Below are 19,212 nucleotides of genomic sequence, written 5' to 3'. Positions count from 1 at the left end.
TCACCCTCTTTTATAGCCTCGAAACAGACAACAATACCACATTTTTTTTCGACTTCCTCCTCCTTTATTTTATTTTCGGGAAGACAGAAGAAGAAGAAGAAGGGAGGAGAGGACGGGACTCATGGAGGGAGGAGGAGAAAGGGAAAGGAGGTGGTATGGAGAAGGAGGAGGAGGAGGAGGAGGCGAAGAAGGGAAGGGAATTCTATATTTCTTACCTTGAGCACGACAATCATTCTCCGCCCAGCAGTATGGCATCTATTTTCATAAAGGACCCATAAATTACCAAAGTTTTCCCTCGGGCTATATGTATACAAATGCTCACCGTTGTATTTACAGTCTGATATACTGCACGCGCGGAGAATTATTACCTCCGTCTCCTTATTTACCGGGGAAATCAAAGAAGCACTTCCATAACAAGAATGAGAGAGCGTCGCGTCGCTAACATCCTATAGGGCGGCTCTCTGTGTCTGCGTGTGTCTGCGTGTGTCTGCGTGACGACTGGAGGTGATGGACTGATCGTTGTGAGTCTGAGTTAGTGAGAGACGTTCAGAGTGAGTGATCGAGGGAAGGAAGGAAGGAAAGAGGGTGCATGGAAGGCGGCTGTTGAGTTCGCTGTGGCAAGACGTAATGGCTGGAGTGTTTGGTAAGTGCTGCGAAATGTTGGACAGATAAGGATGAGAGAGAGAGAGAGAGAGAGAGAGAGAGAGAGAGAGAGAGAGAGAGAGAGAGAGAGAGAGAGAGAGAGAGAGAGAGAGAGAGAGAGAGAGAGAGAGAGAGAGAGAGAGAGAGAGAGAGAGATTTATAACTCAAAAACTTAAGATTATCATAAATTTATGCTCTATGTGTACAGGGAAATAAGTTTGGTTAAGATTTAGAACAAAGTGTGGAATTTAATCCGGTGTCACGAACAAGAGTCAGTTGCTTGTGGGAATATGTTTAAATAGATCTCCGCTGCTGTATTATGAAGGTTTTTCTTGACTGGAGCTCATGATAAAAGAACGTCAGATGTTGTGAAGTGATATTACTCGTACTAAGAAAACAAACGTAACTATATGTACTCGTATGTATGAGATTATGTACGTATGGAGATGAATGACAGCATAATTCACTGTACAGATGAATGGACTGTCTTCGTAATGAATGTGAAAAGATAAGGGTAGTACTATTTCTTGGGTATTGTGGTTTTTATAGATTTTTTTTATGTGTGTGTGTGTGTGTGTGTGTGTGTGTGTGTGTGTGTGTGTGTGTGTGTGTGTGTGTGTGTGTGTGTGTGTGTGTGTGTGTGTGTGTGTTTGTGTGAAAACTTAAAGAATTAATAGTTATTTTAGTCTTTGATTCATGACTGCAACATATTAATCAAGTGTTATTATTATTTTTCACTGTGATGCTTGTATTTGACATTTTTGTTTTCCCTTGATGTGACGCAACGACCGATGGGACATTACTTGCCATTTGAGTGTTACTTAGAGACTTGTGACGTATGGCAAGTAGGCACACTACCAGAACACACACACACACACACACACACACACACACACACACACACACACACACACACACACACACACACACACACACACACACACACACACACACACACACACACACACAACACAACACAACACAACACAACACAACACAACACCACCAATTAACCAACTAACCAACCAATCAAACAAACAACCAACCAACAAACAAACAAACAAACAAACAAACAAACAAACAAACAAACACAAGATAAGACTCAAACTTTCTCCAATTCTTTTTACATCAGAAGATCAAGAAAAGAAAAAGTTTTCAATCCCCCTCGAGAAAAAAGGCAAACATGTAATCCTTGCGGCAGGAGAGGCAGACTTTATGCAGCACGGACGTATGGACATCCACGCGCCGCTTGCCTTTGTATTCCTAATTGTACCAAATCGTCCGGTTTTTGCCTCGTGTTATTAGCAAAAACAATCCCGACCTGCCACGCCGTGATGGATCGCCAGCGCTGTCCGGCGAGGGTCGAGTCGCGCCCTCCCTCTCAGATCAATGCCAGGGTGCCCTTGTGGTGGAGTCTTTTTACCGGAGCCTGCCGTGGAGTACTTAAAGAGAGGCCATCGTGTCCTTTGCGTGTTGCCCTTGAACGGGAGATGGTAAGTTCTTGTGGGTTGTTTTGATCCCCTTGTGACGAAGCGCTCTTATTTTCTTATCTATTTATTTATCTTTTCATTTTCATTTTGCCGTAAGTACTTGAAGCATAGCAAAGTGGTGATGTCCTATACGTTTTGACCTTCTGCTTTCCTGTATATTGCTAGCTTGTTCAGGTGTTCTTGTTTCTGTCCTTCTGGTGGGTCTTGGCGCGGAGTACTTGAAGGAGAGGTGCTGGTTCCCTATACATCTGCTCTTTGTGCCTTCCTGTCTATTGGTTAGGTTGTCCCTTTGGTGGAGTGCTTGAAGGAGAGGTTAAAGTTTTCTATATATCTTGTGGGACTCATCACATTTAATACTCTATACATCTTCTTGCTTTAGACAGTATAGCTTATCTTGAACGGTCTCGTAAGGGTCAACAAGTGTGATGGAGCTTGTTTTGTATTCTTTTGTGTCTCTTTGCAGGCTTTAGTGATTGTGAAGATGCGATGGAGGAAGAAGTGGCTAAGTGATAAAGTGCTAATGTCCTTGAAACTTTACTACAGACGCTTTCAGATAGAGATTCTGCGAAGATGACAAGAAAGCGTCTTTTCTTTGCACTGCACTTCAGCCCAAGCCGCAGACACTTAAGAGGGAGAAGCGGTGATGTGCTGATGAGGTTGTGCTGGGACCATGGCAGCCTTATAGTAGGCAGATTATGTGAGAATGACAAGGAACCATCTCTTCTTTGCTCTGTACTTCATCCTGTGACGCAGATACTTAAGAGAGTGTTGGTGTGCTAATGGAATTGTGCTTGGAAGGTGACATGTACGAGTATAAGTCTTCCTTTCTTTGTGTTGCAGTTCAGCGCGTGGGGTTCTGGCGTACTGTGCTCCTTAGAAAAAGAAAAGAAACGACAACATTCTAAAAGCAGTACTGGTCTTCATCTCCATGCCAGTCGCGTAACCGTGAGAGAATGTATATATAGAATCGTACGGTTCCAGCTTGATTTAAAATACTTGGTACAATATTTGGAATCCTTTGGGAGTCAGTGTGAAAGAGAAGTACGAGAGGGAGAAGCTGAATATACAACACAGTGCCTCCTTCGCGACGCATGTGTGGTCCGTACGTGAGCTGAAGTCTACGGCGTCTCCGGCATGCTTGTGGAAATATTTACAGACCCAACCTGGCATTAAATTTCTTCCTTGTGCCAAGAATAGACGTTAGTGACCAGCCATTTTTTCCTTCGTTTAATTATAAGCTTAGTCATAGACCATTACCGCGCTTAGATTCTTGCACGATAGTAGAGAGAGAGAGAGAGAGAGAGAGAGAGAGAGAGAGAGAGAGAGAGAGAGAGAGAGAGAGAGAGAGAGAGAGAGATTACTTGACCAGTACAAGTAATATTTTCCTCTGAATATAAATTGTCTTAATAGAACACAAATACACATCATTTCTACTTCATCAGACATCAATAATTCTTAAACATACACAAGACAGTGCTACAGGGACACCAAAAAACAAGCATATCTTACCAAGCACAGACCGGGAGTGAACGGAACTGACTACCTTCCGAAGCCCCACAAAAAATCAGGTTCCACAACTAACACGAGGCGTTCCTCAGGTCAGGGCGAGTGAATATTACGTCAGAGTCAACATTTACCTGAGTGGGGCCGCAGGTAATATCAACATAGTGTCTTGCCGTGCCGTCAGCCTCCCCCACAACCTCGTGCACTGCTCAGCCTCGTGTCCACCCCTCACATAACCTCGAAAATATCCCCCTTTACATTTATTATTGGCTAGGAGGGAGGTAAAGAGGAGGTGGAGAAGGGGAAGGGGAGGCTAAGGTAAAAAACCACGTAGAGTATTCGTGAAATAGATTTAACCACGTGGGGATGAAAGAGAAAAAAAATACCAAACAAAAACAAAAAGCTTAATGGAATGATGAACGCCTGCCTTCTTGCCAGCCATTTGAGAGAGAGAGAGAGAGAGAGAGAGAGAGAGAGAGAGAGAGAGAGAGAGAGAGAGAGAGAGAGAGAGAGAGAGAGAGAGAGGGGAAAACTAAGGTAAAGCAATAGATAAAAGCACGTGGAGGAAAAATAACAAAACACACACACACACACACACACACACACACACACACACACACACACACACACACACACACACACACACACACACACACACACACACACACACACACACACACACACACACACACACACACACACACACACACACACACACACACACACACACACACACACACAATAGATAAACGTTTGCTTCTTTGCTGGCCATTTAAGAGAGAGAGAGAGAGAGAGAGAGAGAGAGAGAGAGAGAGAGAGAGAGAGAGAGAGAGAGAGAGAGAGAGAGAGAGAGAGAGAATAAAAGGGAAAGAGAGAGGCAGAGAGAGTGAGGAAGAGGGGAAAAAGTAAAATAAACAGAGAAATAAATTGAATAGAATCTTGGCGTGCTGAGTCGGGGTCGTAGCGGCCTGTTTGTAAATCACGGAGTGGGACCCGCCCCTTCAGTTGAGGATGACAGGTGAGCAGTCTCCCAGCCCTCCCTCCCCGGCGGGGCGGAGAGGCGTACAGGGGCGAGGCGGCCACGGAGGGAGAAGTGAGGGTAACGGAGAGAAGTCTATGCCAGGGAGAACCAAAGGGGGAAAGAATGGGAGAGAAATGATAAGGAGGGAAGAGGGAGAGGAGGAAAGAGGAGGAGGAGGGAGGAAAAACCAAAGGGAAGAGAATGGAAAAGAAGAGAGAATAGATAAATAGGAAGGATGAGAATGGGAGAATCAGAGAAAGCATGATAGAGAAATTATAAAGAGAGAAGAGGGAAAGTTTTGCAAGAGGAACCAAAGAAAGGAAGGGAAAAGAACAGGAATATTTGTACGTAAATAGGAAGAGGAGAACGTAAGAAATGGGTGTTAATCGATAAACGGGAAAAGAAGGTAGAAAAATGATAAAGAGAGAAGAGGGAATGCTTTGTAAAGAAAAAACAAAGTGAGAAGGAATAGAAAAGAGTAGGAAATGAGTAATAGGAAGGATGAGAAAGTAAGAAAAGATGTTAAATTCATATGAGAAAGAGAAGAAAGAAAAAGCCTATGGGTGCTTCGAAGGACCAAAACAGAAGGGTCTTGTAGGTAATATGTTAAGAGAGAGAGAGAGAGAGAGAGAGAGAGAGAGAGAGAGAGAGAGAGAGAGAGAGAGAGAGAGAGAGAGAGAGAGAGAGAGAGAGAGAGAGAGAGAGAGAGAGAGAGAGAGAGAGAGAGAGAGAGAGAGAGAATGCATACGGACATACATACATTCATACATACATACATACATACATACATACATACATACATACATACATACACAGAGACAACCAGACAAACAGAGGAAAGAGAAAAGAAATATGAAGATTGTGTAATAGAAAATAGGAGGAAGGACACGGAAACGAAGAGTAGGAGAGGCGTGGAGAAGGAAATTATGTAAAGCAAAGATGGAAATTAAATGTATGAGAAGAGAAGGAGCAATAAAAAAAAAGAAAAAAAATAGAACATAAAAGGAAGCAAAATACAGGACATACAAAAAGAACTGGTTGGAAACAAATTAAATGGTATACACGCAGAGAAGATGCACGAAGGAAGGGAGTTCAGGGGAGGGACAAGGGAAGAAGTACGAGTGTAGCAAGATCAAAAGAGCGAAGAATTTAACATTGCAATAGAGTAAAAAAAAAAAAAAAAAACGCAGATTACCTGTTACAAGCGACTGGGAATGGAGAGGGGAAGAAACATGGGAAAAATGTAATGCAAGATAAAGGTAAGAGATACTAGACTGATGTGAACGAAGTATAGATAAGAGATATGGTAAAATACGTGTAATAAATGGAAGATATCAAGAAAACGTTTACTGTATGTCTTAACGGAGTGTAGTAGACAGAAAGCGCTTACATTTTACACCGAACTGTCTCCAGCATCACTTTATCAGCCATATTATTCGGTGCAGAGTTTTTCTGTGCTTCCTTGCATATCAAAAACATGGATGATATCTGTACTTATCTGTCCATATGTTTTTGTTGTAGTGGCGCTAATTTTACTTAACGTTGGTAGCATTATTATTATTATTATTATTATTATTATTATTAGTAGTAGCAGTAGTAGTAGTAGTAGTAGTAGTAGTAGTAGTAGTAGTAGTAGTAGTAGTAGTAGTAGTAGTAGTAGTAGTAGTTGTAGTAGTAGTAGTAGTAGTAGTAGTGGTGGTGGTGGTGGTGGTGGTGGTGGTGGTGGTGGTGGTTACAGGAGTAACAACCTTTGCAGCAGCAGCAGCAGCAGGAGTGACAGTTGACATGCTGTAGTCTCTTCTCTTGTGGACCACACGTACGGAGGATCACCTGAGTAATTTCTGCGCGACATCAACTGCTTGGGTGCAATATGAGCAGCGGCAACAGCTCTCCAGCCGATGTTTCTTTGCCGCAAAGAAAAAAAGTGTACCTGGCTGGCAGCTGAGGATCGCGGGATATTGCAGACGAAGATCTGCTGACGCGTTGGGTCACGACTGGCTGCCGCAGGACACTTAAGGACCGACCCTTCATTGCGGGTCCTGGGGACGGCCCTTGTTCGTCTCGTAGTTAAATAAACAATCTGAAATGTGCACTTAGGATTAGCGTGTGTCAGAGGAGCGGATTTTGATGTTTTGTCTTGTCAGTTCTAATTAGCCCTCACGTCCTCGCCTCCGTGAAGGGTTTAGGTTACTCTTGTACAAACACGTCAGTCTTAGTCTTGCAGATATAGAGAACAGGAATGTGTCAGGCATTACTCACACAGCGCCAGCATAGAACAAAATTACTTAATATACTTAGTGTACTTATACAATAACAGACTTTTCCTTAGAGCTGATACATCTGTCGATATTTCATTTTCGTTTAAGCAGCAATGTTTATTTTGACCCGAAGCGAATGTGACATCTCAGCATTACTTCATACATCAGTGAATTGTCATTATTTTGTAAGTATCTTTGAAGAGAAACTGATGTCCGTCCCCAGTTTTATTTGGTTTGTGTGAATGAAAATTGTGAGTCACTTGTCCCTTTCATTTTGAAGAGAGAGTGAAGACTGAGGCGTGAGTGTAGGTGAGGAAGGGAAGACTGAAACGTGTGAGTGACTGCATGAGGGAGTGTCGCCTGGGGTGTCCTCCGGCCCAGGGAAGGGAGGGCGAGGGAGAGGTGGACGGGGAAGAGGAGGGACGGAGGAGGCGGCCCGAGCGGTGCGTGGCCGGGCTTTGGACGGAGACCCGCACAGTTGCAGCTGCACGGCCGCGGCGACCACACGGCTGAGAGCAGCGCGCGCCTCGCTACCGACACACGCCCGGCGCCATCACCACGCGCGCCACGCCGTCTCGCCCACCCGCGGAGATCTGGTGCCACGGATACCCGCGCCCGCAGCCGCTGTCAGCTTATGTCTCCCCAGGGCTTGATAGCACGCAAGGACTGACACGGACTATGACACTGGCATAAGAAAATGTGATTGAGAAGGAGGAGGAGGAGGAGGCAGTACAGTTTGATACCCGTCCCAGGTGTGCAGTGCCAACTTTATCCCGTCTGCTTATCCCTTTGAAAAGTCGTGACCCAGCAACCCGTCCTCCCGCACGCGGCCCTCTCGTCCTCTGCCATCTCCTCTCCTTCAACCGGGAGGCTGAGGACACCTACCCAAGAGGAAGAAGAAGGAGGAGGAGAAGGAGGAGGAGAGGGTGGAGAAGGAGGAGGTGGAGAGGGAGCGGGTCGAAGAAGGCATGAGGGGAGGCCATGGTGGCGGTGGTCGAGGGTAGAGGGAGGCATGGAGTCGTGTGTGTCCCAGCAGCACTACGTCACCCCGGGCGCCACCTCCCTGCCCATGAGCGAGTACGTCCAGATGCCCCCGGACATGGGCCCCCACCCGGCCATGACCTCCTACCTGGAGTCTCTCCCGCCAGGTGTGGGCATGCCCGAGTACCCCTGGATGAAGGAGAAGAAAACGGTGAGGAAGCCTCCCCAGCAAGGTGAGTCCTCAGCCCGCATCTGAAGGGACTCGGGTTCTTGATCCGCCACGCTACCGAGTGTTGCTCCCACAGTAATTCCCCAGTAGTTCTTTTATTCTCTCTCTCTCTCTCTCTCTCTCTCTCTCTCTCTCTCTCTCTCTCTCTCTCTCTCTCTCTCTCTCTCTCTCTCTCTCTAATCATTCTTCCGTGTGGCTAATTGACGTAATCATCTACAGATTACATAAAGAACAAGTCGATTTTCACGTTTCAAGGATCATATCAAGTGTGTGTGTGTGTGTGTGTGTGTGTGTGTGTGTGTGTGTGTGTGTGTGTGTGTGTGAGTGTGTGAGTGTGTGTTTATTTGTTTGTCTGTTTGTTTGCATTTATGCATTTGTGCATGCTGTGTGTGTGTGTGTGTGTGTGTGTGTGTGTGTGTGTGTGTGTGTGTGTGTGTGTGTGCGCGTGTGCGTGTGCGTGCGTGCGTGTCGGATTTGGAAGGTCAGTCCGTTCATGTCTCGTTGTGACTCTCGTGGCACTCTTGGTTCATGAAGACGATATGCGCTGCCTCGTCGCTCAGGAAAACTGTCAGTCGCTGCCCAGGGAGTCTGTGGCGGCGACAACTTGACAGGCTAGTTCCTGGAAAGGCCTGCCTGAAGCCCAGGTGTTGGAGAAGACTTGAGGAATGATTACTAAACGGCTAGGCAGGTGGTTAAGAAAGTCACCGGCAATGCTCAGCGGGTGGCTAGAAGTGGCGGTGGACAGGTGTGCGGCCCGGCGGAGACACCACCGCCAGCACCAGAAGCCACGTGTGCGGCGGCCGCTCCCCGACCTTCCCGCCGCTCCCTCGCGCCTGCCCTGCTACGTATCAGGTGAAACATTCCCTGTAGTCCTGTTATTTCCTAAGAGCTAGAGGGAAAATATTCACGGCATTATGAGGGATCAAGTATATCAGGTGTCCCCCGCGGCCATATGGCAGCCGCGTGCGTGTCCATGACGTGTCGCCTGCGAGCGGCTGAACGAGTGTGTTACCCGACTTATACCGGAGGCGAGGCCTGCCGGTGCGTGTTGACCGGTGCATCGGTCATGTGCCTTCACCTTTGATCTGGTTGGCCGCACAGCCCAATGCGCTGTAGACATGCACACAGATGGACGCGGCAGTGACACGCACTCCAAAGGACGCGACGGTGACACGCACATGGATCACCGACGCCCTGAGTTACGGCGGCGCGTCAGTCCTCCCGCCCGAGATTTAAGACCTCCGTCGCTGACCTGGATGGGCCGCCGAGACTCCTGCCGCCAGCCGTTTGCCGCTTTCCGCTGTGGTCTCCCTTCACTGCCAAGATGACATTCACGCTGCGATCACAGGTCCAGCCAGGCGTCACCCTCTGCCCGCCGCGCCGTGCCGTTGCACCCCGCGAGTTTCCGTTCACGTCACTGGCGGTCATGTGTTGTCCACATGGACAGCTGTCACCCTCAGGTCCAAGGCTTGCCGTGAGCCTCCCTCAGGCCTTGTCTAACATTGTAGGGCAGAAATTGTTGACCTGGAAGCAGCGAACCTCCGGCTGCCGCTTCCTGGACAGAGTGCTGTGTCCCCGTAAGGTCATTTGTTTCCCTCCTTAACCAAGATCAAGACTGATGATGTCTTCCCTGCTGTACGTAGTCATTCATTTGCGCTCCGTCGCTGCCTGTTGCTGGCGTTTCCTGTTTTTGCTGCCGCTTGTGGTGTCCAAGATAGTGAGCAGCGCTGCTCTCACTTTGTTCAGGCTCGTGTAAAAGATTTCCTTGCTCCTTATTCTCTTATGGGAAATTCATAATACAAATGGACAATCACACACACATACACACACACACACACACACACACACACACACACACACACACACACACACACACACACAATATATATATATATATATATATATATATATATATATATATATATATATATATATATATATATATATATATATATATATATATATATATATATATATATATATATATATATATATATATATATATATATATATTTATATATATTTGATTTATTAATTTATTTTTTTAAGCATAGATAGATAGATAGGTAGGTTTGTGGTATCTTTTCTGACAGTAGAATTTCTTTTGCTTGTGATTCCCTTAGATGCAACCACATGATTATTTACAGATTCTCTCATTATCATAAATCAGTGATATTTTTGGTGAATCAGGCGAGTGCCTTCGTGGCAAGAAGAAATTCTCAATCACTGATAAATCTCCACCTCTTGTGTACACTGTATTATTTCAAGATATGCAATAATAATGAATATTATGTATCCTGTGATATATTCTGTACGAGTATTTGCAACAGATTACAATAAAATCTATAATTTCTTCTATCATGCAAATACATTCGTTATAAATTTATCATCACGCCTCCCTTCCGCATGTTGCCTCTATCTCCTCTGTGTGCTTCAATCTCTTCACCTCCACGTTCTTCTCCTCCCTATCTGTGCGCCACGGTCCTCTCGTTCCTGTATTGGTCCTCGTGCCTTACCGTAGGCGGCGCCGGGCGGGCAGGCGGTACAGATGCCCTCGTGTGTTGGGTCGTCGATCATCTCACGGCTTCGGGGCATCTCTCGCTGCTCACTGGGCCGGGGGGAGCGTGTTGTGTTGCCTTGGGACGCGGGGTGTGGGATGCGTGTGTGTGTGTGGGCCGCTAGGCTGAGAATTTGAGGAGTTTTTTTCTTCTCTGCCTCCCTCCTCTTTTATTTTTATACATAACGTGTACCGTAACTTCTTTTGCCTGAATCTCACAGAGGGTCTGAGTGAGGGTTGATGTTGGTATGGTAGATGTGCGGTTGTGGTGTGTGTGTGTGTGTGTGTGTGTGTGTGTGTGTGTGTGTGTGTGTGTTGATAAGGGCTGAGTAGGTGTGACTTTGTGTATCAGACGGAAGAAGTTATTTAAGTCGTCTTCTCAGCGCTGCCACATCAACAAACACCATCACGTACCTGTTTATAATGCAAAACAAATCTTTCGGCATGAACGTAAGATTAGAACCTGTCAATTTATCTTGGAAACGAGTTGAGGTGAAGCACGAAAGACAGGTACTTAAAGAATACGGCAAGGACAGAAAATATTAATAAATTTTCAGAACAATTAATAATGGATGGAATGAGGAACAAACATGGAAATAAAAAAAAAATAAAAGCAGACAGAACAAGAGTGACAGGTAATTAGATAATGGTTAAAGACGAAAATTATGAATGAACGGAAGTAGTATTGCAGAATAAGGAAGAAGAGGGGAAGGTTAAGATTAGTTAGTAGAATAAGGAAATGCGGCGAAGATCAAGGTACTGACTACATCTTTAGAACAATAAGAACTGAAATGACGAGGAATGGAAGTCTGTTCTCACCGCAACGTGCAAGGTGCGGACAATTAGAGACGTGCGTGAGACTGACCACCGCCTCGCCTCGTCGCCACCTGGCCGCGCACACCTGGCGACACAGACATTACTGTCCAGCGGCCGATCAACGAAGTAATTGAGGTCCAGCAATCAAAGCAGGACCAATGATCGCAGTGGGTGTCTGCAGCGCCTCAAAGCGGTCTGTTCATCACTGTGTCTCTGGCAAGCGTATCAGATTACAGTGTGTGTGTGTGTGTGTGTGTGTGTGTGTGTGTGTGTGTGTGTGTGTGTGTGTGTGTGTGTGTGTGTTTTGTCTTTTTTTTTCTCTCTCTCTATTTTCTCTCACTGCGCCTGGACTGTTAGATATCATTTTTTATTGGTTTAAATCACATGTCTTCCCTGCCACGTGTTTGTGATGGCATGAAAAATAGTGCAGGTGTGTTATATTGTTGGTTCCTTCCTTCCTTCCTTCCTTCCTTCCTTCCTTCCTTCCTTCCTTCCTTCCTTCCTGCATTCCTTCCTTCCTTCCTTCCTTCCGTACTTACTAACTTCATCCCTTGTTTACTTGCGTGATTTCTTAAACAGCTACTGACTCAACACACCTAGTTTGCTAATTATTAGTGCGAAGTTTATGCGACAACTAACCAATGAATAAATATCTTCCTAATTACTTAGCGTCTTTTTGATCGGCGGAGACAAGACATCAGGTAAAGCGTTCAAAATTTGTGTTCAGGATACGAGCAGGTTGTCCAGGTATCCACGAGGGAGCCTGATGATGTCTTGGTCTTGCACAGGTTAGGTTAGGTTGGCTAGGTTAGGTTGGGTTAGGTTAAGTTAGGTTAACTTGCCATCCCTGACCGCCTCCTTGTCTTGTGAACACCATGACCCTGATTACTGGATGGCCGGTGTGTCCTGAGGCGCTTCCTTCCGGGTGTATAGGTGAGCTGCTCTGCATGGGTGTGTGTCTGTATGCTGTGTGTATCTCTCTGTACCGTCACCGCCATACGAGATACAAGTAGATATTAGTACGTACTTTACAATGGGTTACAGTGAGTCAGAAGCAGCAATAGACTATAAATATCCTCCTTAGTCGTTTAATTTTAATATAACGACGTGATAACGATGTAGAATAGCACAGTGGAGTCTTTTTTTTCATTTACAGAGCGTTGCACCTTAAACACACACACACACACACACACACACACACACACACACACACACACACACACACACACACACACACACACACACACACACACACACACACACACACACACACACACACACACACACACACACACACACACACACACACACACACACATCATATAGATAGACAGGAATTTTCATAGAACACAGGTATTAGCTGTCGTAAACTATTTTCGTGTTACATTAAGCACCTGTATATTCAGTAATAAATACTCAGCTGAAGAGGAATATTCAGGTATTTTTAGGTTGTTCCTCTTACAGTTCGATGCAGCGGAAAATATAATTCATCTCATACATGTTTACAGCTCGTTTGTTTCGCGGCCATAACGTGATTCTTTCCTTCCCATCTCACCCCTTTTGTCACCTAGCCTGTGTTGCCTCACCTGGTATGCACGTAAACACAAACACACACACACACACACACACACACACACACACACACACACACACACACACACACACACACACACACACACACACACACACACACACACACGGTTCCCGGTCTCAAGTCACGACGCAGCATCGCCCGGCTGCCCACCGAGCCTCGCCAAATCACCGCTGCCCGACCTGCCTCGCCCGCCACCGCTATCTTAAGCACGGGTATAGAAAACACTGAAAACATTAAACATTTAACCCAATAACTGGTCCAGGTAGTCGTTGGTCCGCTATTCAGGTCGTTGTCATAAATTGTGAGGCTTATAATGGAGTGATAGAACGATTTAGAAATTGTATGTAATGTTTTGGATTTTGTGAAGTGTGTGCAGGGTCTGAGTGCTTGGTGCAAGAGTTCTAGGTTCAGTCCGCGATCGCACAGGTGTTGGGAAAATTGAGGGAATCAATCAGGGACAACTGTGATTTAGTTTTATTACTGTTTGTGTGTGTGTGTATGTGTGTGTGTGTGTGTGTGTAATACTAGATGAAAGCAAAGCATTTGATTTGGATATTATGGTCGAATTGTAATAATCCATAGATAAATGTTGATAATGGTAGTGATAAAAGATTTACTAATGATGATAACAATAATGATAATAACAGATATTATGATATTGTAACAATGTTGGTAATAATAATAATAATAATAATAATAATAATAATAATAATAATAATAACAATAATGATAATAATAACAATAATAATAATAATAATAATAATAATAATAATAATAATAATAATAATAATAATAATAATAATAAAAATAATAATGCCAATAATAATGATAATAATAATGATGATAATAGTAATAATGACTACTGATAGTAATAGTAATGATGATAATGGTAATGATAAAATTAACGGTGATGATAATGATAGTAATGAATTATTGATAGTATTAGTACAGTCACAGCTATAACAATGATAATTATAATGATAGTAGTAGTAGTAGTAGTAGTAGTAGTAGTAGTAGTAGTAGTAATAATAATAGTAATAATAATAATAGTAACAATAACAATAACAACAATAATAACACTAAGACAATAAATACTAATACAATTCAGACATACATAAAATACATACATTCATGCACATATATATAAATACAAACAGAAACAAGCGCCACCACAAATAGAATGAAGCCAAGTCGTATCAAGACATCGCATACAATCACTTACGGTACACAATTACAGGTGAACTAAAGGTCTAACGTTCACATTTTAATCCACACAACCGGAAATTGAACGTAGTGTGAAGCAGCAGAATCTTTCCAGCATATCTTTGCCTCCTAAATCAATACACCACGCGGTAGATAACTCCAAATAATAGCAAGACTTGCCGCAAAATATTATGCCTTAACAAATTTTCACCGAAGAATACATTGCTGGTATCACCCGCACTAATCAGGAGAGTCGCGGAGTTTCCTGGAGGCCTGACAATACATGCACACCTTCCAACGGGACTCGAGAACCACAGACCTCCCTCCACCTTCGCTAAACTCGATTTGCGGTTGGGTCGTGGCACTGGCTGAGTTATGGAAGCCTCTGGTTTATGGGCGTGAGTGACCAGCCCGCCCGCGTACCCACCTACCACCCCTACCAGCCTGCCGCCTCTTCCCCTGCCCCGCCACGCCAGTAAGTAATGCGATAACCAAGATAACAGATAAGAGAGCACGAAGACTCGAAGCATTGTCCAGTGCGGGAACGTGATTCTGCGGAGCTCCGGCACGATCTATTGGCGAGATTTTTTTATTTGTTCGTCTGTAATGTATTGAGAGAGAGAGAGAGAGAGAGAGAGAGAGAGAGAGAGAGAGAGAGAGAGAGAGAGAGAGAGAGAGAGAGAGAGAGAGAGAACCACAAAACACAACACTGAGAGAAAAGGAAAGTATGAAAAACGAAAGAACTATGCAGGTTTAAAAAGCCACACGATCTCCGCCGCCCCAAGCTGAGGGAAACTACACTTATTAATGGCGGGAATTAATATTGTCAGGTAAGGGCAAATGAGGCGCTTAGTCAAACAGGTTAATTAAGCAAGGCGCCCCTCCGTCACCCGGCGCCCAGAAGCCTCCCCGCCCCTCGCCCCGCGCCGCTAAGAGTGAACTAACCTCCGTCACCTCCACCGACAGACTTCGATCATAAATTACTATGTCCCTGAGAGAGAGAGAGAGAGAGAGAGAGAGAGAGAGAGAGAGAGAGAGAGAGAGAGAGAGAGAGAGAGAGAGAGAGAGAGAGAGAGAGATTTAGTGAAAGGTGTTTTCATATGTTTGTTTACCTATTATGCTCAAGAAAAATGTTATGACTTTTCATTAGCGTATCCAGTTTAAATCCTTGTTAGTATGCTGGAATTAGTGCTCTCTCTCTCTCTCTCTCTCTCTCTCTCTCTCTCTCTCTCTCTCTCTCTGGCATGACATTCCCACCACAAACCCTCTTAGGTCTACACAAACCCCCCCAACCTCTCCCACCTTTCCTCACAAGACAGAACCACTCGCACTAGAAACAGAGAATCAACCTCATTTTCTCCTCCGTCAGGTGCGCGAGTCAGCAATCATTACGCTCCTCGCCAGCACGCGTAAGGTGACCCATATCGGAGCTTTATTATTTTTTGTCTCCCGGGGCGACGATAATAAAGAGCGGCGATGAAGACGTTAGTACAGGAGGAGTCGAGGGGAATCTGAGCTAAATTGACAGTTATTTCATTACTCAGCACGCCCTTATGCTAATTTATCGTATTTTCTTATTGTAATTATTCGCCGACTCCCTTGAAGAGCAGCGCGATGATATCTTAATGTTTTATATGTTGACATTTATATAGCAGTAGTCAGACTCCTTCTTGGGTAACGCCTCGACTTTTCGTCATACTGAGATCATTTTGTGCATTTTGATACGGAATGACGCTACAAATATCGCAAAGTAGATGTTAATGTATAGAAAGCTGCGAATGGAGGTAATCTGGTGTTGGTGTTGGTGTTATGCTTTATGTGGGTTCATTTATTCATAGCTTTTGTGTGTTTTTTTTTCTTTTTTATTTGCTCCTCACTTATATCCTTACTAACTTATGTAATTATCTATTTTGAAGATACTATAAGTGTGTCGTGTTTTTTTTTTTTTTTTCCTACTTCATATTCTATATATACTTCTTTTCTTCATGATGTATCCATTGTGCATCTCCTTGTTTGCATCATCCACCTATTTTCATGTTCATTTCTCTGTATCTTTCCTGTCTTCCTTTTCATTTATTCATCCATATTCACATTTACTTTCTTAGATTCTTGTTTATCTCATGTCTATCAATTCATACATTCGCATCATTTGTATAGTTTCGTTATTGACTAATTAGTTTATTTCCTTACATCATTATTGACTTTATGTATTTGTGTCTATTTCCATTCAACCAGGTACACTGTCCTCGGCTCACCTTCCTTCTCTGCCCACGTTACTTTACTTGAATACGAAATTCCTCTCAAAAAAAAAAAAATTGCATCCCATGTACTTACAAGTGGACCACGGCAGAGACATTAACACAAAACAACCATGCATGATGTACACCTCAGCTCACTGGCACCCTCCACAATAATCAAATCATATAGCAACTACTTTTAACTTCAAAGCAGCAGAGAAATTAGTACAAAAATCAACTTGTATCAACTGTATGTATAGAAATAACGACATCTGTACATAGCAACCACTTTTAACTTCAACACGCCAGCAAAGAAATTAATACAAAAATCAACTAGTACTAATTATATGCATACAAATAACGACATGTATACATAGCAAATGAGTTAATATAAGATAACCCCTATTCCCCGTATATGCATAATTAATGGGGTATACCTTATAAACCCCACGATATAGAGTCCAGCAGATCATCAATACAACATAATGATGGTCCAGGAATGCCGGGAGACTAATCCTTTCACTAAATCGATATGGGTGTCGGTGATAAGGCTGGAGATATCACTAAATGCATCGCGGGAGGACGAAAGGAGATCAGAGGCAGCCGGTACTAATGAAAATACAAAAAAAAAAAAAAAAAAAAAATAGAAGAACTGAAAACAATGGAACTGAGTAAGGACGGTAAAGGAAAGGAGTGGAAACGGGTCCTCGCATCAAGGGTCCCCAAATGATAAATAATCGTGTCAGGTAATGTGACTCCTGTGTCAATAGCCAGGTAGACTTCCGGCGGCGCCCCTCAGGTGGGTGAGAGACCGGCTTGATCGTGAGTGAGTGAGTGAGTGAGTGGGTGGGCTGAGGGCTCCCTGTGACTACTCTTATGACTCTTGTGTGTTCCGTTAATGAGATGGGAAGGATTCAGGCATGAGAGGTCATATGGCACGGTGGTAATGCAGTAAGGGAGGGTTGTGTGTGTGGGAAGATAAGGTGATGGGCTGTTAAGGTGAGGGTGTGTGGGCTGTTACTGTTGCAATGGTTGATTTGTGTGTGTTTAGGTTCCATGCGCGGGTTGTGATGATTTTTGTTGTTGTTTTGCCGTTTTTTGTTTGTGGTATTGCTTTTGTTATTGTTTTTTATTGTTGTTATTATTATTATTATTATTATTATTATTATTATCATTATTATTATTATTATTATTATTATTATTATTATTATTAATCATCATCATCATCATCATAACCTTTGTTGTTTTTGTTGTTGTTTATGATGATGACGGTAATGATAATGATGATGATGATGATGATGATGATGATGATGATGATGATGATGATGACGACGATTATGAAGATGCAGCTGATTTTATTATTATTATTATTATTATTATTATTATTATTATTATTATTATTATTATTATTATTATTATTATTATTGCTATTGTTGTTGCTGGTAATCTTATTGTTATTACACCGTCTTTATTTCATAAGTACAGTATTTAATGTTTCTTGATTTGTATTTCGTTACCATCTTCATCATCTTATAACGCTGCCATGAATCAATACAATTTTCGGTTTAATTTATGTGTAATGTTAGTTGTCTGTGGCTGAAGCGGCTGCCTGTCCTGTGCACGAGGCAGCGCTGGAGTAAATGTTGTGTTCGGATTCATCGCAGATTTTCAGTACATAATTCACTAGTTCCTCTGTTGGCTCCATTTCAGTAATTAAGTCATCATCAGATATCAAGGAAAAGTGAAATATATGAAAGAGCTACAGAAAATGTCATGTGTTATTTTTGTGTAGAAAATGAACTTAAGCGTCAAGTAAAGCAAGGGAAGAGTTACGGTTTTGTACATGTAGAAATAATGTTTTACCTCGTGCTGTCCTTTATTTTTAACGGCAAAATGTGACTTGACGTTCAATAATTAGATTTTTTCGGGTGTTTAGTAACTCAATCGTCATCAACATTAGATATTAAGTATTTACATTTTTTTTTTCTTCAAATATTCATGAAAAGCGTTTCAAGTATATTTCTTCCTTTGCTTTTATCCGGAAAATGTCGTGTCTTGACCCCATCCGTCGAGACCATCTTGGTAACACGATGCCTGCTGAGGGGCGGGGAGGGGCGGGAGGCAGGGGAGGGGAAGGACCTGGTGACGTCACTGATCGGACATTGATCAGCTGATGACCCATTACCCAGCCGTCAACACCCCGTGGACACCCGCCTCTCCCCGCCGCCTCTCCCGCCAAGCAACACCAGCACCACGTGAACCAGAGTAGTGTGTCTCGAGAATAAGCATTTCCAGATCAATATTATGATTTCCGCGTCCCCATCAACACCCCAAGGAGTCTCACCCACAGACCCACTGCTTTTCCTCATCCTTGGACGCTGGTATGGGACAATTTTCTTTTTGTTTTTGTACATCGCCTTGTTCTTCACTCAGGATGTGGCTTAGACCAGTGCTGTTCTCTTTGAGCAAACATAACACACACACATACAGACACATACACACAGGAAAGTACTCGTAGGATCCCTGGCCTTCTCATTCCGGTAAGCAAGGTCGCAACTCCACGGCTTAGGCTCTCTGCTGCGTGAACAAGCGCCGCACCGTAAGGAAAGACGGACCCCAGGAAGACGGACGCATTAAATAGTCCCTTTGACGGCATCTGGCATGAAATTAAAGTTGGGCTT

At 43.7% G+C, this 19,212-nt stretch overlaps 1 protein-coding gene across 4 annotated transcripts in view; it reads left to right on the top strand.

Moving 5' to 3' along the window:
- The first annotated feature begins 6,698 nt into the window (after nt 1–6,698).
- LOC135107884 (homeobox protein Hox-B2-like) overlaps nt 6,699–19,212 on the top strand; it is a 111,918-nt gene continuing 99,404 nt past the window's right edge. The window contains exon 1 of one of the 4 annotated variants that reach the window (XM_064018242.1): nt 6,699–8,128. In XM_064018242.1, coding sequence (XP_063874312.1) covers nt 7,927–8,128 — 202 coding nt within the window. In that variant the 5' untranslated portion in view covers nt 6,699–7,926. The remainder of the gene's footprint in view (nt 8,129–19,212) is intronic. The other 3 variants (XM_064018243.1, XM_064018244.1, XM_064018245.1) reach the window with 3 other exon arrangements.

This window comes from Scylla paramamosain, chromosome 16 (genome assembly GCF_035594125.1).
Source record: "Scylla paramamosain isolate STU-SP2022 chromosome 16, ASM3559412v1, whole genome shotgun sequence".
NCBI classification, from domain to species: Eukaryota; Metazoa; Arthropoda; class Malacostraca; order Decapoda; family Portunidae; genus Scylla; species Scylla paramamosain.
This window is presented reverse-complemented; position numbering and strand designations above follow the sequence as displayed.